Here is a 21,726-nt window from a genome sequence, read left to right as displayed (position 1 = left end):
CCGGAGGCCAATACCATCGATCTGCGGCCACACTAACCCTAATCCGATATGGTAATACCGATATTAGCGCTACTCCTCTCGTTAGGGAGGAGTACAGAAACCGGTTTAAAGAGCCCTTTATACTGATATAAAGGGCCTCTTAGTGTGGACGGGTGTGGCGTTAAATCGGTTTAATGCTCCTAAAACCAGTTTAAATGCGTAGTGTAGACCAGGCCCTGATAAGAGCATGGTGGTAATAAGTGCTGAGCATCCACACCTCCCATCGACTTCAATAAATGTGTTAATTCCAGGCATGCAACAGCCCTGAAAATCTGGCTTCATTTATTTAGGTGCCTAACTTTAGGCACCCAAGTTTGAACTGACCAGAAAGATTTATATAGGAGCATCAAAAGAAGTTTAAATTGTGACTTTGAAGATCACCCCGATAAGTCTGTGGTGATGAGAAGGGAGAGTAGGAATAACTGACCTGCATATTTCAAGCTCATTTCTTCACAGCAGTCGAATTACAAGATATATTTTTGGCTGGTTACAACAGCAGGAGGCATGCAGCCAGTCATGAGCAGGAGCTCTGAAGGCTGGTGGAAAATTCTGCAGCTTTTTAGGATGATTTGAATATAATTCCACCCTAAAAATATAAATGATAAATTGTGGGATCTGAGTAAACATATTGTCTAGGCCAGATGAAAAAAGTTGGGGTAAATATGCAATAGTAAATATGCAGTTAGTGTTAATAGACCTTCAACAAGCAGAGAATAGCTTCATCCTCAAATAGATTTGCAGAGATGCATAAAATAATCACTCAGTGCAGCATCCTGACATTTCCTTCATGACAATCCATTAATAATGGGTTATCTGGTGACATGTCATTGTGACTGAACATTATCAAGTTTTAATGCAACATCATCCTATGACAATTTGACATCATCGCATAAGTTCATCTTCCCCTCCAGGTTACTAAATGGGAAGAGTGTCACCCTTCTTACCTCAGTGGGAAATTCCTGTGGCTTAGTTTTCTCTCTTCCTTGGAGAATGAAAAGATCTGCCTGGCTTCTGTGTTGCAGGTCCATTTACACTGCTTTCTATGCTTTATTTAATTACTCATGTCTCAGGTAACATTGGGATGTTGCTGTGATTTCCATTCCTCATATTTTGCTTGAGACTCAGGAAGCACTGACTAAGCACCAGTCAGACAGGACAATTCAACCAAAGTAATGTTTAGGGCCACAGAACCAGCATGTGTCTCACAAGCTATTAGCTGATTGTCACTGATGTAAATTCATGTCAGTGGGGCACCAACAATGCACCAGAATGACCCAGGTTGACTAGTAGCCTCCTGGTTGCGGCTCTCTTGTCAAATATTTTTGCAGTAGAGAAGATTAATTCAGGCTTTGCTCTCTGTGTATGTGTTGTTGGGAGGCAGGTACTATTTGCCACTGATGTAGGATGTGAATGAAGTTGTGAAGGAACAGATGCAAGAAAACCAGGGAGTGTGTCCAGACAGGTGAGGTAAGGGTGCTTGCTTTAACACTAGAGACACTGAGAGCCCATGAGTGCAACAGCAAATATTTCTTCTAATAAGAACCTGCTAATCGGGGAGGACAAGCCTCTACAAATCACAGCAAATTAACGTGGCTGTCCAATCCAAAAGAAAATGAATGAGGAACTAGCTTTTGGGCTTTGTAACTTGTTGCAGTTGTTTTAACAGAAAACAATGAAACATTCATACCTAAAGTAAATAAGTAGGAGCCAGAGTCATTTACTAATATATGAGCAACCATGAGGGAATAATATAAATAACTTACTGGTTTTTTAGCCCTCAATAACGCAGTTGCCTGTATGAGGCTGCTTCTGGAATGATATGGTTTTCTGTAAGTTATGATCAGTGAATGCCACATCACAGCTTTTTCATCTAAAGATAATGAAATAATTCACAAAGAAGAAAAAATTGCAATAAAAGATAGTTATATTTAATTCATCTTTTCCCCAAACCAAATATATTCCTTTTCCCAGGTGAAAATCCTTGAGAGTTGTGTGTGTGTGCACTTGCTGCTTTGGGACAAAGATGTGTATGGGGTTTAGTTACTCTATTTGTTGAAAGAAGTGCTAGAGGAAAAAGTCATTTATTTTAAGAATTTATATATAATGTGTGTGTGTGTGTGTGTGTGTATATATATATATATACACACACACACATACACACATGGATAGCTGTGTTTTAAATAGAAAGTGTGTGTGTGTGTAGATAGATAGATATACACATACACACACACACACACACATTTTCTATTTAAAAAAATTGGGAACGTTTAGTTTTGAGAAAAGACGGCTGAGGGGAACTTGATAAACAGTTTTCAAATATGCTAAGAGCTTTATGAAGAGGATGGTGATCAATTGTTCTCCATGTGCACCGAAGGTAGAGTAAGAAGTATGTGGCTTAATCTGAAGCAAGGGAGATTTAGGTCAGATGTTAGGAAAAACTTGCTAACTAACAGGATAGTTAAATAAATGAGCAGGTTACCAAGGGAGGTAATCCCCTGTCAGTGGAGGTTCTTAAGAACAGGTTAGACAAACTCCTGTCAGGATGGTCTAGGTATACATGCCCCTCTGCCATGTACATTGGCCAAACCGGACAGTCTCTACGCAAAAGAATTAATGGACAGAAGTCTGATATCAGGAATCATAACACTAAAAAACCAGTAGGCAGGAGCTGCGCCAGGGTTTTTGGCGCCCTAGGCGCAGGGCCGGCTCTACCCATTTCGCTGCCGGTCCCGCGGCTCCGGTGGACATGCCGCAGGCACGCCTGCGGGAGGTCCACTGGAGCCGCCTGCTGCCCTCCCAGCAACATGCTGCCTCCCCAAATCCTGGCGCCGTAGGCGACTGCCTAGGTCACCTAAATGGAAGTGCCAGCCCTGCCATTAGGAGAACACTTTAACCTGTCTGGTCATTCAATGACAGACCTGCGGGTGGCAATTTTGCCACAGAAAAGCTTCAAAAACAGACTCCAACAAGAAACTGCTGAGCTGGAATTGATATGCAAACTAGATACAATCAACTTAGGTTTGAATAGGGATTGGGAATGGCTGAGCCATTATAAACATTGAATCTGCCTTGTAAGTATTCTCACACTTCTTATCAAACTGCCTGTACTGGGCTATCTTGATTATCACTTCAAAAGTTTTTTTCTTACTTAATTGGCCTCTCAGAGTTGGTAAGACAACTCCCACCTTTTCATGCTCTCTGTATGTGTGTATATATCTCCTCAATATATGTTCCATTCTATGCATCCAAAGAAGTGGGCTGTAGCCCACGAAAGCTTATGCTCAAATAAATGTGTTAGTCTCTAAGGTGCCACAAGTACTCCTGTTCTTTTTGCAGATACAGACTAACACGGCTGCTACTCTGAAACCTAGATATACTTAGACACGCCTCAGCATAGGGGGATGAACTAGGTGACCTTTCAAGGTCCAAACCTACATTTCTATGATTCTATAAATATATACAGTGTGGATATGTGTGTGGATAGTATATATCAGCGGTGGCCAAAGTTAATGTCCCTCTGAGCTGCATATGACAATCTTTAGAAGTTCAAGAGCCGGAGTACACCTACTGGGAGCTGGGGCTTGGGGTTTCAGCCCCACTCCTCCTGGAGCCCCGGCAGATGCACCCCCCAGGGCTGAAGCTCCAAGACCCTCCTCCCCACAGGACTGAAGCTCCTACCCCACCACCCCATATATGTGCAAGGCAGATGTCCCGAGCTCCCACCCAGTCTGGTAGGTGGAGAATGGAAGGACGGTGGAGGCTTGCGAACTGCACTTTAATGGCAAAAGAGCCACATGTTGCTCGCGAGCCAGTTTGGCCACCCCTGGTATATATAGATTCTCTTTTCCCATCAGCGTGGCCCTAACAGCATCCCTAAATAAAAGAATATTGTTGTGATAATATAGTACCCCAAGGAGTGCTAGACTCTCAGACAGGGTCCCTTCCCCAACCAGCGTATAGGGCAATTTATATACAACACAAGTGAGAGATACAAACAATCAGGGTGGGGTGAGGATGAGGAGGAGCAAGGGTTATGGTAATGAGAGCTCACATTCAGTTATAGTATTTGCAGTTTACTGAGCTCATTGTACATGTGTTATGTGTACATCTAAAGTCCGTTTCACATCCAGGTAGTTATTTTTTCGCAACACCCACAGGAGAAATAGAGTATTGACAAGGGTCAAAAAATAGGTGGTTTTTTTTTTTACTCCCTCTCTTTTCTCCCATTCTTGAAGCCTCAAAAGGAAGCTAGAGAAAGTGTTTTTGACTGTGCTTAGGGTGTTCCTTAGAGCATATAATTGGGTAAAATTACACCACACCGTGTCTACCATCTCTTTATTATGTGTTGATACCTTTGTTTACTATTTGTATAGCATTAACTGTGGGCCAGACACGGTACAGAAACGTATGAGAGCACAGTCTAAGTAGACAAGATCTAAGCAAAGGTTGTGAGGAGGGGAGCAATAAAGGGCAGAGTGATTGAGGAATAAAGTTAAGTATTTCTTGTGTGTGTTTTGGGCGGGAGTGCTTTTTAGCTCTTTTTTTCAGCTGGATAAGGGTAATGGGGGAAGTGTGCAGGGTTTGTAGATCTCCTTCAAGGCATGTTTTCAGGAAGGATGTGAAAGAGGAAATGAAGGAAGAGGTTTTCAGGTGTATGGAGTAGCATGGAAAACAACTGCAAATGAGAGTGGAAGGAAGTTGTAAAAGAGACAGTTATGTATCTTGGATGGTGAAATGAGATGAGAAGATTAGTGGAGAGAAATGAGAGACGTTAGATAGGTGAGGCAGCATGTGTAAAGCCTTGAAAGCAAGGAGAGTCGTTTGTATTCAGTAGGTTACTAAATATGTCTCTCTACTTGGCATCCCCTACAGCACTTCACCTTCCTTATTTAAGCACCTCCCTTGACTTCACTGATCACTATTTGACAATATCTCTCTTTTCTCCTATTAAACCCAGATGGGTCCTCTACTCTTTCATAACCTTCTCACTTGAAATGAAGGGATGAACATGACTATTTTAAGGTTATTTCCTTTAGTAAGACATTTGCTTACAGACCACAAATCAGGAGATCTTTAACCACAATTTTATCCTTTTGCATAAATCCCAAGACCAGTCAGAAGAGAAGCATCTTAGATGGGATCATTTTCAATTCCTGAACGCATTCTCCATAGTCACTAAGAAAATTTAAACAAGTAGTATTTTCAAAGTATTACTGAGAAGTAGGAGAGGAATCCCTCATCCTTTATACTGACTTTTCTGCATCTATATATTACAGCTGAACCCATTTAAGCAGCACTAATGCTGGGAGACCTGTTTGGAGAACAATTTGGAGAATGTGCCAAAAAATCCCAACTGAGTGAACAATCAAGCATACTGCAGCAAACAAATGTAAAATGGAACCTCATTAATTTGCATTTATGGGAGAGAAAAGCCCGATGTGGATTGAGGATATTTGCTCTCTAGCAAGTCCTGGGTTTGAGGAAGAATACTAGCCCTATTGACCAATTATAGGTGTCCTTTCTCTGTGTCAGAGCATTACTGAGTCCCAAGGGTATGGCTAGATAATGGTGGTGTTTCCTTGTTTTTGTGTGCACATGTCCAAAAGCAGTTCATGAGTTACTAGGCAGTTCCTGTGTGTGTGTGTGTGTGTGTGTGTGTGTGTGAGATACACACACACACACACACACGAGTTCCTCCTAGGCTCCAGGACTTCTTTGTGAAGCAAGTCTAATCTTTTCTCCTACATTAAATGTTATGCCTTTTGCTCTTTTACACAAAAGATATAACATGTAGGAACCACATGGACACAGCTCCAAATATAAGCATTTTTACTGAATATACGTAATATGCAAGGCTTAGCTATATAGGCACACTGTTCTGGTTGGGCTCTGGAAACTTCTAAAACCTAGAACACAATGATCTCCACTGGAGGGCTCACAAGCTATTTAAAGGACTACTCTCCAGTCTTATATACTGCCTTAAGTATTTAGGTAACTTTTAAATACATTAATGACTTGCAGTGGAGGGTTGCAATCAGAAACCTATGTAGTGTCATTTCTATACATATTTCTCTGTCATCTCAGTTACTATCTGCTTACCTTTCTTCAGCATGGATCATCAAGAACAAATTGTGTCAAACCAACCTGATAGCTTTCTTTGACAGGGTAACAAGCCTTGTGATGGGGGGAAGCAGTAGATGTGATATATCTTGACTTTAGTAAGGCTTTTGATACTGTCTTATGTGACCTTCTCATAAACAAACTAGGACAATACAACCTAGATGGAGATACTATAAGGTGGGCACATAACTGGTTGGAAAATTGTTCCCAGAGAGTAGTTATCAGTGGTTCACAGTCATGCTGGAAGGGTATAATGAGTGGGGTCCCGCAGGGATCGGTTCTGAGTCCAGTTCTGTGCAATATCTTCATCAATGATTTAGATAATGGCATAGAGAGTACACTTGTAAAGATTGCGGACGATACCATGCTGGGAGGAGTTGCAAGTGCTTTGGAGGATAGGATTAAAATTCAAAATGATCTGAACAAACTGGAGAAATGGTTTGAAGTAAATAGGATGAAATTCAATAAGGACAAATGCAAAGTATTCCACTTAGGACGGAACAATCAGTCACACACACACAAAATGGGAAATGACTGACTAGGAAGGAGTACTGCGGAAAGGGATCTGGGGGTCATAGTGGATCACAAGCTAAATATAAGTCAACAGTGTAACGCTGTTGCAAAAAAAGCAAACATCATTCTGGGGTGTATTAACAGGAGTATTGTAAGCAAAACATGAGAAGTAATTCTTCAGCTCTACTCCACGCTGATTACGCCTCAACTGCAGTATTGTATCCAGTTCTGGGTGCCACATTGTAGGAAAGATGTGGACAAATTGGAGAAAATCCAGAGAAGAGCAACAAAAATGATTAAAGGTCTAGAAAATATGACCTATGAGGGAAGATTGAAAAAACTGTGTTTGTTTAGTCTGGAGAAGAGAAGGCTGACAGGGGACATAACAGTTTTCAAGTACATAAAAGGTTGTTACAAAGAAGAGGGAGAGGGAGAAAAAATTGTTCTTCTTAATCTCTGAGGATAGGACAAGAAGCAATGGGCTTAAATTGCAGCAAGGGCAGTTTAGGTTGAACATTAGGAAAAACTTCCTAACTGTCAGAGTGGTTAAGCACTGGAATAAATTGCCTAGGGAGGTTGTCCAATCTGCTCTTAAAAATCCCCAGTGATGGAGATCCCACAAACACCTGTCAGGTTTCTCAAAGCCGGTCCGCCACTTGTTCAGGGAAAGCCCCTGGTGGGCCGGGCTGGTTTGTTTGCCTGCCGCGTCCACAGGTTCGGCCAATAGCAGTTCCCACTGGCCGCGGTTCGCTGCTCCAGGCCACTGGGAGCTGCTGGAAGTGGCAGCCGGTATGTCCCTCAGCCTGCGCTGCTTCCAGCAGCTCCCATTGGCCTGGAGCAGTGAACCGCGGCCACTGGGAGCCACGATCGGCCGAACCTGTGGACGCGGCAGGTAAATAAACTGGCCCGGCCCACCAGGGGCTTTCCCTGAACAAGCAGCGGACCGGCTTTGAGAACCACTGGTCTAGATAATACTTAGTCCTGCCTTGAGTGCCAGGGACTGGATTAGATGACCTCTTGAGGTACCTTCCAGTTCTGTGATTCTATGAACATGCCTAGTGGTGACACCTGCACTGAAATACTACTGCCAGTTTCCCCACTGCCTTCCCCAACTATCTTCACAATGATTCTAGTAGTTTATGGTTCCATAGACACGGATTGTGGCTTTTTTCCCCCTTTTTTTCAGCCGGCGGGGGGGGGGGCAATTTTTCTAGGAAGCAGTTCAGATACCTGATATGTCCAGAAACTTGCTCTGACTGTCACTGTAACATCCAACCTGGTGCTCACCATTGGCAAAAAGAAAACTGCACCCCAGTCCTTATATGCATTGATATCTCAGAACTATTTGGATGGCCACCATTCCTCGGTGATACCGTATTTTCCGGCGTATAAGACGACTGGGCGTATAAGACGACCCCCTAATTTTCCAGTTAAAACATAGGTTTTGGCCTATACTCGCCGTATAAGACTACCCCCCCTTCCGAGGCTGAAGGACCCACCACCGAAGACCCGGTAGGGAACCACCCAGTGAGTACACCCCCCACCCACGTCCTGCCCCCCCTCAGAAACCACAACCCATAACCCCCCCTGCCCTGCTCCTTGTCCCCTGACCACTCCTTCCCAAGACCCCCAACCCTAACTCCCCCCCAGGACCGCACCCCCTGCCAAACTTGCCCCGCTCCCTGTCCCCTGACTGCCCCGACTCCATCCACCACCATCCCAACAGACCCCAGGAACTCCCACGCGGCGCCTACCCAACCCCCCCTTCCCCATCCCCTGTCTGCCCCCCCAGAACCTCTGCCCGATCCAACCCCTCCTCCCCCGCCCCAGTCCCAGCCCTGGCCCTGGCCTCTTACCCCTGCCGGGGGCCAGGGTCGGAGCCGCAGCTGCGGGGCCCGACTCCCCTGGCCGACACCGGAGCCGGAGCCGCATGGGGCAGGGGTCGCTTGCTGGTGGATTATCTGCTACTAGAAGTCTTTAAATCATGATTTGGAGCATTCAACAGCAGAGTCAAGGGAGAGAATTATTTCAGGAGTGGGTGGATCGGCTTATGTGGCCTGCATCTTGCAGGTCAGACTAGATGATCATAATGGTCCCTTCTGATCTTGAATTCCATGATTCTATGAAAAGATAAAAACAAAGATAAAAAGGTAAGCCGTCCCGCCCCCTCCCCCAGACGCCCGGCTTACCTGCCCGCTCCTTTTTTCAGGCTTCCCGCGAACATTTGATTCGCGGGAAGCCGGGGAAGGGGAGGAGAAGGAGGGCGGAGCGTTCACGGGAGCGGTGTCATCTATTAAGCCTGCTCGGATTGGCTGAGTCAGAGAGGCAGGCTATTACAACCTTTGCCAATCCAAGCAGGCTTTGTATTCATTAATAGCATACACCAGTGAGACCCCTCCCAGGATTGGCTCAGCCGAAGCTGTTTATACCCGGCGTATAAGACGACCCCCGATTTTTGGGGGTTGTTTTTTAGTTTAAAAAGTCGTCTTATACGCCGAAAAATACGGTAGTTCTTTTTATCTGTTTAAAATTTAAAATATTACATTAGTCGAGTGCCACAGATGGCTCGAGGCTTTCTACAGGGCATATAGCTGTACGTTATGGGCCTGATTCACTTCTCACTGCCATGGTTTTACATTTGTGTAACTCCATCGACCTCCGTGGAGCCCCTCCAGATTTACTTTAGTGCATGTAAAAGGAGAATCAGGCTTCTTGTTTTTACGGAATCTACTGTATGAGTTACCCTTGCTTAATTAGTCTTTGGTAAGCCTCTTAGCATTGCAGTGATTTGATTAAGCAATGCTCGCCACTGTGTGTGAGTCACTGTGAAGTTGGCATTAATCCTGAGGGGGATCTGAGTCGTTTTATATTAAATGCTAAAGAATTGCTCAAAACAAGAATGTAACTTAACAGATATTGGTAACTGCACAGATATAACTTCGTCATCCTGCTTGTCTTAAGAGCAATGCAACCAAATGTAGCAGGAGGAAACATGAAGCAAAATTATTTTATCAAAATCATTTTTTCAAAAAGCAAACTTAAACCATGAAGTGTTTCTACCGGATTGTCTTGATTCATTTATATTGCACCTTGCTTTATATTTTCCTTATGATTTTTCTATGAACAGAACAGGAAACTGAGCTTCATAAAGTGCTTTAGTTCCCTTTATTGTTCAATGAGTTAAGTTAGTGACTTTAATTGGTAACAGCGTCTAACAAGCATACCTATGTAACTAAAATATTTTAGCAATGATGGTTGCCAAGCCACGTTTCAGATAACTGAATGGAAGATGTACTGACTTCTTGAAATCCTTCATGTTTGCATGTCACTTGTCACTTCTGTAAACTCTCAGGCAGTATTGTACATGCACCAGTCTCTGTGTTTACAACCTTGTAGACTAGAGCTGATCATGTCAGAGGTACTTCAAAGCACGTCTTGGTTTGCTAAGGGTAAATGTGGCTAGCTTTAATTCCTGGAAAAATTCAATGCTTCAAAATCATTTCACTGCAGGACATTGGATAATAGCTAACATTTCATAAGTGCAAAGCTCCAGAGAATTCAGCTTTCTCATTAGATATTTCTAACTTATTATAGTATGTGAGCAACTGGACAAGCTGGCAGCAGAGAAGGCTGGGGGTGTAGAGAAGTCTAATGAAAACCTCATAAAAGTTAAGAGTTGTTGCTTATATTCAAGGTCACATGGGCAGTATTACATGATCTATGACATTGCTGCAACAAGCTCTCTCCATCTCACATGAGAAACTGCTGAAAAAGCCACATATCAGCAAAATGTGTTGTCTTGGCCTTTTCTTTTCTTTTCTTTTCTTTTCTTTTCTTTTCTTTTCTTTGAACTTGTCTTTAATTTGACTGATTTTTCAAACCCAGTATGGGAATTAGTTTTAGCCTAACTATAGGGTATTTTTAATATAACTATCTGACCTTTAAATGAGAGAGGAAATAAAGAGGGATATAATATGACATTTTATGCCTGGGAATATAAACTGACATTTTTAAAAAGTTTATATTTCCACTGTAGTTCTGGCGGGGGGTGAGAACCTTTCTTGTTTTGCATTGCTGTACTTAGGGTAGGTATATTATTTATTTTGGCTGTAGCATTTGCTTGAGAAATGATGGAAAATTACTACCCTACTAAGTTCAGTCTGACTTATAGTGGCATAAGTTTGTTGTTCTCTGAAAAAGAGAAAACAGAACCCATTTATCAATGCAACTTCCTTATAAATTGTAAAATGTATTAATATTTTTGAAGTCAACGATGAAAATGTTCAGGACATTGCCTCTCCTACTGAGTTTGTTTTTGTTAGCCAGAAATTCCAATAATAAGAGCTAATATAAAAACCTGGATTGGTACCAGCAGAGATGGTTAGGTAGACTTATCTTAACATACAGGATCTAGCAGTTAATGGAAGTTATAGTTAATTCTGTGCGGCTAAATTGTGTTTGCTGTTATACACTGGAAATCACAAGCAATTCAGTTAATCTGGAGTTTTTCCACGTTTATGCTGATACAAATAAAAGCAGAGTTTAGCTCATAATTTTTTAGCATGTTGGATAAAAATTTTAGACTGCTATTGTGGCCTTGCTAACCCTTTCTCTTCACAGCATATGTAGTAGCAATTCTGATACTGAGATCTGACAGCTTTACTGCTAAATTTATTTTCAGAACATTTTTGTCAACAGACTCCTCAAGATAAGTGCAACATTTTAGAGATTTTAATTATTAATAATAGCATTTCAGTTGGCAAAAATGTAAATACTTCTATGCTACTCAGCTGCCAGTTTCCTCTTTATAGAACTCACTCACTGGTTTTGAGAGCAGATCTAAGAAAACCTGTTGGATGAATTTCTAATTCTACAGGTTGAGGCTGTGTGTGTGTGTGTGTGTGGTGCACCTTTGTTGTCATAACCAATGTTAACAGTTGTCTGAGCAATAGGGAATGGAATTGCCATATATCCATGCTATAATATGTCAGCCTCAGGTCATTGTTAGAAATGAAATTTGTACGGTAGATGTACAGCAATAAAAATCTTAATGGACTATCCAGGGACAGTATATTTTAAAATAACTTACATAGAAGTCACCTTGAGCACACAAGGCCTTGTAGAATGCTGCATTTAGAGGCTGAATGAACTATTTTTCATTATTTTTTTTCTCCAGACAGTTGGATCTTGATGTTCCTAGTGACATTTGCAATATAATAAATGATAGATATATTTATTTTGTTTTTACAGACAAGGAGCCCAAAGCTGTCTCAGAGCCCACAGTCCAATTTGGGAGACCAGGCAGAACATCTGTCCGAAGCATCTGCCGATTCTTTAGAAGCCATGTCTGAGGGAGATTCTCCAACTCCTTTTTCCAGAGGCAGCCGTACACGAGCAAGCCTTCCAGTGGTGAGATCAGCGAACCAAACAAAGGAGAGATCACTAGGTAAAATATCTTCCAGGATCCTTCATTGCTCTGCTTTTGGCCTGTAACTGTGGCATCATGTTCTCTGCACATAAACATTTGTCTTTAGAATGTTTTAGGGTTAACAAAATATGGACATTTGCAGGACTTTATTGTTACTGCCTGTCACAAGGAGACCAGATCCTTTAAGTGGAGATGGGGGACAGCCGCATCGGTGCCATAATTTATTAGCTGCTTCCCAGTCTGAGGGGCTGGGATGAAGGAGGGTCACTTGGTAGTTAATCGACACCTGGGCCTTATAAGAGGGCTGATAAAGCTCAGTTTGGAAAGTGGTACCACCGAGAGTGGAAGGCTCTCATCCAGGGTCTGCAGGAGGCAGGGTACTCCAGGGGAACCAGCCCGGGGCCCAGTGCTCTATACCGGAGCAGGGAAGGACATAAGGAACATATCCCAGAAGGGGTTGAGAACTGTACTCCAGGGATACCACCCTGGGGGGCTGAATGCTCTATCCCAGAGCCAGAAATACTCTTAAAGGTAGCCTAGAAATCAGAGTGAAGGAAAGCCCCCAAAGGGCAAAACAACCCCTCTGTTTGTTGGGACTTTTTAGTTTGGACTTTTGCTACCCTGCGTTAGGTTTGTATGTGACTTGGCCAGAGGGCTAAGCCACCTCTCCAGCAGAGATTGGTGTGTGGAGAGCCAAGGAGACACCCGCCTTGGGGAAGAAGGGAGACAAGGAGCACCAGCAGCACCACACTCAGCCAGCAGGGGGTGCTACAGGACAGGCACTCCTCTGCGACAGTGCCAGTTAATCAGTGGAGACTGGACGGCACAGGGAATTGGTAGTGAGAGTATTATTGCAGCCTCCAAAAGCATGCTAGACACTTTACAGACAGACAGATGTGGACCGTACCCTGAAGAGTCTATTAACAATCTCAGCCCAATACCTCAAATATATATTACCAAGTATTATTCTTACTATGTGGTAGTAAACACTGCACTAAGTGATGAGTGTTTACAAGATGGGACCTTAATTCTAGACATGAGATACAGAGGAAGGTCTCTGTATCATAGATGTTCAAATTCTGCCCAATTTGTAATAACCAAAAATGATTAATGGCTGATGGCTGATTGGTGGTGGCCCAATTCCTAGTGAAAAGGGATGGTATTCACATTACCGCTGGAATCTCTTATGGCAGCCTTTGTAAAGAGAATAGGGATTTGAATGGACATGGTGATTAAACTACCCTGCTTTTCCAGGAAGGTGCCTTCAAATTTGAGTTGAGGCACAACCAACAGCAATTCGATCCTTCACCCCCCAGGAGGGGCTCTTCTCAGGGGAAGCTGCTCCTCCTGTTACAGCACTTTGAATTCCCCCACACCTGAAGGTTGAATTTAGCTCAATTTTTCCACAAAATTAATTTTAAACTAGAATTGGTTTTGCAATAGATTTTATTTTTCTTGGAGAGATTCTCTTCCCAACAGATGGATGGCAGAGGTAGAAACTAGTTTTTTGAAGAATAATGCCATAGGGCAGGTAGACTGATGTTGGAAGACATCATAACTTGCATGCAGATTTCTGAGGAAGGCATGTTTCTCAATGGTAATAAACTGAAATGTTGCTTATTTTCTGTAGGATCTCATTTCCCTACATGCAGAATGACATAAACCAAAGGCTACACCATACATCACAGAGAGAGCTCATAAACTGATCACAAGGGTTTATTTATTCCTCAGTGATCCAAGGCAATTTCTGTCTAGAGTGTTTTGATATCTGACAAACAGAACAAATTAAAAAGAAAAATAGAAAACAGAACTAAAAAGGGTTCTCCAAGCCAGCAGGCACTAGCAATGCTAAAAAGGGCAGCACACAAATTTGGGGATGAGAGAGAGAGTGTCTCACATCACTCCTCAGTGGCCCACTCTGGCCAAAGCCAGGAGACGGACTCCAGAGGGAGCTTCATCCACCTCAGCTGGAAGGGACAAGTCTGTCTGATGCAGGACACTTTGAAGGGAGATCCTGAAAGTTCCACCCAACCCAATGAGATCTTGTTTAAAACCTGCTTTTAAGCACATACTCATATGCTTATATGTTTTTACTATACATTTGGAGAATCCGGTTCTGCCCATATGTCAGTGCTGTCTAGTGAGTCCTCAGACCATCAGCTTGGCTCAGATTTATTGGAAAATGTAATTTACTATATGTATGTAGAGTACATTGGAACTTTGTAGGGATATAATACTGTGGGAACCCTGTATGTCTTACTACTGATTTACAGGGCATTTAGCATTCACTGTGTGTGTTTAGCAATAACCTGATTTGGCCATTCAGGCATCCGTATTAAAATACACACATGCACACAGGCCAGTCATTTCAAGATATATCATCCATTCCAGTAATGAACTGGGGCCTCTGAGCTAGACAAAAAGCAATTAAAACCTTTTTCTCAACATGGGCTGTTCTCCGCTGCACACAGACATTCTGTTCAGTGCTTTCTTCTCCATAGGCCAAACTAGAAAATATCATCCTCGTTGGTTGGCAATAGGTAAATCTGCCTCAGCCATTATTTAAAGAGTGGCTCTGCCCTATGGTCACAAGTTTTATGGTAGAGAGAATCTTATTATGAAAATTTAACAATGGATAATTTAACACTTGGACCATCTGCGATGTGCAGTCTACCAGGTTCAAGCAGTGGGCTCTCAAAAGCCATCACAAATTCCATCAGAAAATGTTATTTCATTTCTCATTTCACATGTCTTATAGTGGACCATCCCCTCAAACCCATGCTAAAGTAGAGAGAGCTGCATTGCATTTATCCTGACAATATCAACTTGTCTTTCATACATCACAGGTGTCTAGATAGGCAAAAAACAGGCAAAAGATGGGAGTGAAGTGACATGATGTCATAAACAGATAGTTAAGGGTTAATGTCTCTTTTACCTGTAAAGGGTTAAGAAGCTCAGTAAACCTGGCTGACACCTGACCAGAGGACCAATAAGGGGACAAGATACTTTCAAATCTTGGTGGAAGGAAGTCTTTTGTTTGTACTCTTTGTTTGGGGGTTGTTCGCTCTTGGGACTAAGAGGGACCGGACATCAATCCAGGCTCTCCAAATCTTTCTGAATCAGTCTCTCATGTTTCAAACTTGTAAGTAATAGCCAGGCAAGGCGTGTTAGTCTTATTTTTGTTTTCTCAACTTGTAAATGTTCCTTTTTGCTGAGAGGATTTTACCTCTGTTTGCTGTAACTTTGAATCTAAGGTCTGGTCTACACTAGGCGTTTAAACCGATTTTAGGAGCGTAAAACCGATTTAACGCCACACCCGTCCACACTGAGAGGCCCTTTATATCGGTATAAAGGGCTCTTTAAACCGGTTTCTGTACTCCTCCCTAACGAGAGGAGTAGCGCTAATATCGGTATTACCATATCGGATTAGGGTTAGTGTGGCCGCAGATCAACGGTATTGGCCTCCAGGCGGTATCCCACAGTGCACCACTGACCGCTCTGGACAGCAATCTGAACTCGGATGCAGTGGCCAGGTAGACAGGAAAAGCCCCGCGAACTTTTGAATATTTCCTGTTTGCCCAGCGTGGAGCTCCGATCAGCACGTGTGGTGATGCAGTTAAAAATCAAAATAAAGAAAGAGCTCCCGCATGGACCATGCGGATGTGATCGCTGTAAGGGCAGGCAAATCTGTTCTATCAGTGCTCCGTTACAGAAGACGAAATTCAAAATCATTTCTAAAAAATCTCCAGACAGACGCCATAGCAGGGACTCAGCGCACTGCTGCGTGACAAGCGTAACGGAAAGCCAAAGAATCAAATGGATGCTCATGGACTGGAGGACTCAAGCTATCCCACAGTTCCTGCAGTCTCCGAAAAGTATTTGCATTCTTGGCTGAGCTCCAAATGCTTCTAGGGTCAAACACGGTGTCCGTGGTGGGTCAGGGCATAGCTCGGCAATTTACGCACCCCCCTCCCACTCCCAGAAGTGAAAGGGAAAACAATCCTCTCTTGACTCTTTAACATGTCACCCTATCTTTACTGAATGCTGCAGATAGACCCAGTGCTGCAGCACTCAACACCAACATCCTTGCTCCCCCCCACCATGGGTGGCTGATGGTGCAATATGACTGGTATCCGTCCTCATCATCAGCCTATTGGCACATGGGGCAGTGCAAAAGGACTGGTAACCATGCCGACTAGCATCCGTGAGGTCTATCAAGGGCGCCTGGCCCTAATTTTTCCTGGTAGATGGTGCAGTATGGTTGGTAACCATCGTCATCATAGCAACAGGGGGCTGAGCTCCATCAGCCCCCACCCTTCATGTGTAAAAAAAAAGATTCAATTGCCCCTGGACTAGCAGAGGGATGCTGGGCTCCTCTCCTCCACACTCCTTACTGTCCTGTCTGGACTATTATAGCAGCTGGAGGCTGCCTTCCACTCATTTCTCACTAACAAGTCACTGTGTCTTATTCCTGCATTCTTTATTACTTCATCACACAAGTGGGGGGACAATGCTATGGTAGCCCAGGAAGGCTGGGGGAAGAACGGAATAAACAGGTGGGGTTGTTGCAGGAGCACCTCCTGTGAATAGCATACACCTCATAATTTCTGCAGGATCTGACACAGAGCAGCTGTGCTCTCTGGTTCTATGATACAGTGGTTCTCTAGTACACTTGCCCATATTCTAGGCAGGACTGATTCTATTTTTAGATACCAAAAAGGAGGGATTGACTCAGGAAGTCATTCCCAATTTTGGCTTTTGTGCCCCTGGCTGATCAGCCAGGGGCACTTATGACAGCAGCAAATGGCACAGTGCAAAAGGACTGGTAACCATGATCATCTTATTACCAATTTATGGTATGGTAGATGGTACAGTATGGCTGGTAACCATCTCTGCTGTCATGCAAAAGCAAAAGCATGCTTCTGTGTAGCGCTGCTGAATCGCCTCTGTCAGCGGCATCTAGTACACATATGGTGACAGTGACAAAAAGCAAAACAGGCTCCATGATTGCCATGCTATGGCATCTGCCAGGGCAATCCAGGGAAAAAAGGCGTGAAATGCTTGTCTGCCGTTGCTTTCCCAGAGGAAGGAGTGACTGACGACATTTACCCAGAACCACCCGCGACAATGATTTTTGCCCCATCAGGCACTGGGATCTCAACCCGGAAATTCCAAGGGGCGGGGGAGGCTGCAGGAACTATGGGATAGCTACGGAATAGCTACCCACAGTGCAACGCTCCAGAAGTCGATGCTAGCCTCGGACCGTGGACGCACACCACCGCTTTAATGTGTTTAGTGTGGCTGCGCACACTCGATTTTATACAATCTGTTTTGCTAAACCGGTTTATGTAAATTCGGAATAATCCCGTAGTGTAGACGTACCCTAAGGCTAGAGGGGGTTCCTCTGGGCTATATGAATCTGATTACCCTGTAAAGTATTTTCCATCCTGATTTTACAGAGATAATTTTTACCTTTCTTTCTTTAATTAAAAGCTTTCTTTTTTAAAACCCTGATTAATTTTTTTCCTTGTGTTAAGATCCAAGGGGATTGGATCTGGACTCACCAGGAATTGGTAGGGCAAGGGAGAGGGTATGGTTACATTCTCCTTGCGTTAAGATCCAAGGGGTTGGATCGGTGTTCACCAGGAACTTGATGAAAAAGCCTCTCAAGGCTGCCCAGGGAGGGGAAGGTTTTGGGGGGACAGAAAGTGATCCAGACACTGAAATTTCTGGATGGTGGCAGTGTTACCAGATCTAAGCTAGTAATTAAGCTTAGAAGTGTCCATGCAGGTCCCCACATCTGTACCCTAAAGTTCAGAGTGGGGGAGGAACCTTGACACATGATATGAAATAATTTAGAGTATTTAGATTTGACACTGAAGCACCTTTAAGGTATTTTAGTTTAAGATGTGAAATAAGGCCTTTTCTCATCCTGCAAGTGGGGTAGAAGTGTTTACAACTACACATGTGACTCAAATTTGCCACAACACTTGGGATCAATCTGCTAAAAGTATAGATGGAAATACTTTGTTATCCCCTGAATCTGTCACTTCAGATTCTTATTTTAGGAAATATTAATTGCCTATATTTTATTTAAAGGTACACTAAAAATTAGTCCTAAAATTGCCCAGGTGTAAATTAATACTTCTTGTACAACTTATTGTTATGGTAATATAGTACTCTATTGTTATCAGTCCCTCCAATGTTTTTCTTTAAAACCAGTTTCACTAATGCTAAGGAACAAAAAAACAAAAACAAAAAAAATACCCCTAAAACTAAACTAAAAACAGTAAACATTGAACTTGGGGTGCATGCTAATATACTTCATGCAAGTTGCGGAGTAAAAAATACCTGGTCAGGTTTTTTTTCCCATTCATAGGCTGCAATCCTGCAAAGGGATCTACATGGATTTAAAAATGTGCTCTAGTGCATCCAGGCCATAGTCCATTTTACATCCTGTTTCCTGTACAGCAGCATGATGCTGTTGGTTTTATTTGTATTTCTAGCACTGCAAGAGAATATTTACATTTTTTAAAAAAGCTTTTTTTCATTTAAATTTTAAAAGTACATGAAAATATTTCTATTAATATATTTTGTAAATACATACCCTTGCCCCTTTATTTACTTAGATGTTTTTAAACAAAACCTAAATTTTAATCCTAAACTACTGAACACTGTTCTTTTAAGACAGAGGAAAAATGATCGATTTTTATGGGTTTAAGCCTAATAAACTTTACAGTGTTGTTTTAAACATCGTATTCTCATAGACATTCATATTTTTTCCAAGTCAAGTTGAATCAGGTTGTTTTTTAAATTACAGACTGAATAAATGTCTATTAGGAGGTGGAGTGAGTGAGAATAGTGGAAATGCACTTTGGCTACTCAGGCATCATGTTTTTGTCAGTCAGTACTAATGATTAAGGCTGGGCAGGGGCGGCTCTAGGAATTGCGCCGCCCCAAGCAGGGCGGCATGCTGCGGGGGGAGCTCTGGCAGTCGCCGGTCCCGCGGCTCTGGTGGACCTCCTGCAGACGTGCCTGCGGAGGGTCCGCTGGTCCCGCGGCTCCAGTGGACCTCCCGCAGGCACGCCTGTGGATGCTCCACCGGAGCCGCGGGACCAGTGGACCGTCCGCAGGCATGTCTGCGGGAGGTCCACTGGAGCCGCCTGCCGCCCTCCCGCGGCACGCCGCCCCAAGCGCACACTGGGGTCTGGAGCCGGCCCTGAGGCTGGGTGTCGGTAATGGAGGTCATGGAAGATTTCTGCAGTGGCCGGTCCTGGCTCAGGAGCTGCCTGAACTGAGCAGCTCCTGGGCCAGCAGCAGCAGTTTAGGTGTGTGGGAGAGGGCTAGGGACACTGGGTTGGAGTGTGGGGCGGCACTTACCTTGAGGTGAGGAGCTCCCTGGCTCCCACCGGCATGTCCCTGCAGCTCCTAGGCGGAGGGGCCAGGGAGCTCCACGCGCTGCCTGCGCCCATGGGCCCTGCCCCCACAGCTCCCATTGGCTGCAGTTCCCGGCCAATGGGAGCTGCGGATCTGGTGCTTGTGGCAGGAGGAGCATGCAGAGCCACTCTGACCTTCCCTCCCCCCGCCCCCCAGGAGCTGCAGGGACACGCAGAGCTGGGTAGGGAGCCTGCCAGCCCTGCCGACCCCATCCCAGCACCAGCGGGGGTCCCAGGCTGCGTGCTGCTCCCCTCTCCCTGCCCCCACAGCTCCCATTGGCTGCAGTTCCCGGCCAATGGGAGCTGCGGATCTGCTGCGTGCTGCTCCCTTCTCCCTCAGCACCAGCGGGAGTCCCAGGCCACACACACCCCAGCACTCGCAGCGCTCCTAGACTGCCCTCCCAGAGCACCCGCAGCTCCCCACCCAAGGTTTAGTTAGGTGTATATAGTAAAAGTCATGGACAAGTCATGGGCCATGAATTTTTGTTTACTGCCCATGACCTGTCCATGACTTTTACCAAAAATACCCATGACTAAAACGTTGCCTTACTAATGACGACTGTGGGTCATTATGACATGCTAGGCTCCAATTCATGCCATGTTGAGCCAGCCCATGAGACATTCCAGCCCTGTATCCATTTTAAACTTTAGCCATGGTTCTTGAAATTAAGGTCTTTCTTGACAAAAGGGTCTATCAGAATCAGCACATTTCTCATCAATCTGCCACCTGAGTACAAAATGTAGCATTAAAATGAATTAATCCTCTATGAGGGACAAAATAAAATATATTTTAAAATATTTATTTGAAAGCTGGGATTTCTTCCAACTTGATAACTGGGGGTGGGGGGAATTCTAGCAAAACTGTCAGAACAAGAATAATCTCAAACCTGGACAGGCTCAAAAGCTCTCAACAAACTTCACTTGCAATTTGCCTAAAGGAAATAAAAATGGACAAGTACACAATTATATTATGCAACCTGTCAAAAACATCAGTATGTGCATGTATGTGCTGGATTGCACTGATGTCATTGTTTTAATGCCTCTCTGAAGAAATGCAGACTGACAAATGTTTGTTAGTTGCAAACAGTGAGACGTGATTTTGTCAGGTGCCAAGCACTTTCAATCCTCTTTGACTTCCAGAGCAGCGGAGGGTGCAAGGCACTTCACAGAATCAGGCTGTAAAGGCCCGTTTCTGAGAGGTGCTGTGCATTTGCCACCTTTTACTAAAGACAATGGGAGTTGCAGGTGCTCAGTGTTTCTCAGGATTGGGCACTATAAACAGGGTTGGATTAAGGCAGAATCCATGGCTCTGGGTACCAGACTGGGAAGGGGGTACATGGACACACAAAGGTTTGCATCCGAGGAGCCATTGGAGGAGGGCACTGACAAAGAGTGGTGGGATCTACCATGGGAACTTGGGAACAGGAGAGAGTGGTAATAGGAGAAGGGTTCAAGAACACCATTGCGTAGTGGGCTCCTGGCCTTACTCCCACCTGACAGTATCTCCACTGAGTGCTGGCTGCAGTCTATAGGCACACAAAAGAGGGGGCAGCTTCACACACCCCATCTCCCTCTCTGCCCAGCCCAGTGGACTTTCCCACTCACTTCTGTTGGGCAGCTATGCTACAACAGATAGACCCAGCATGGGGTCTGATTGATTCTTCCCTTACCCTTTGGGATAAGGTCATGTTGGGATCTGAGGGAAGAGGGACAACCAGCAGCCAGCCTGCCTGCCTAGAAAGCTGGTGTTCAATAGCTGGTGATATTCGTGGCTCCCTGCTTTGGGAGAAGGAGCCAGAGCAGCTGAAGTGGACCATTCAGAGAAGTTTCTTCCCTGAAATGTCTTTTAAAACCCACTGGTCCTTATATTTGGGCCCTTCTTCTGCAAACACATAAGCACATTGCATAACTTTATTTAAATAAGGCAAAGGGACTTAACCCTGTGTGAGGATATATGATTTGGAGGAAGTGGATGTTCAGAGTGAATGCATATTTTTATGGACAGGGGATAGCCCGTCCCTCTGAGAAACTTATAGGAGTTGGCCCTGATCCTCAGTGGGAGGGAAAGTGACAGCTGGAGGGGAAGAGGGAGAAGGTTCAGGGACAGAGGCAGGCGGGGGAGCCAGTGAGAGAGAGATTGAGAGAAACAGAGTCTGTAAGTAAACTGAGAGAAACAGGCAGAGGATGAGA

The 21,726-nt window shown here is 44.1% G+C and overlaps 1 protein-coding gene across 15 annotated transcripts in view; it reads left to right on the top strand.

The window, feature by feature from the left end:
• The window catches only part of KIAA1217 (KIAA1217 ortholog), a 507,222-nt gene that overhangs the window by 363,247 nt on the left and 122,249 nt on the right, over positions 1-21,726 (top strand). For all 15 annotated transcript variants that reach the window (XM_039523556.1, XM_039523564.1, XM_039523562.1 and 12 more), the window contains one exon: positions 11,923-12,118. In XM_039523556.1, the coding sequence (XP_039379490.1) occupies positions 11,923-12,118 (196 nt within the window). The remainder of the gene's footprint in view (positions 1-11,922; positions 12,119-21,726) is intronic.

This window comes from Mauremys reevesii, linkage group 2, assembly GCF_016161935.1.
Source record: "Mauremys reevesii isolate NIE-2019 linkage group 2, ASM1616193v1, whole genome shotgun sequence".
Lineage (NCBI taxonomy): Eukaryota > Metazoa > Chordata > Testudines > Geoemydidae > Mauremys > Mauremys reevesii.
Note: the sequence above shows the minus strand (reverse complement) of the source record. Positions and strands in the feature narration are given on the sequence as shown.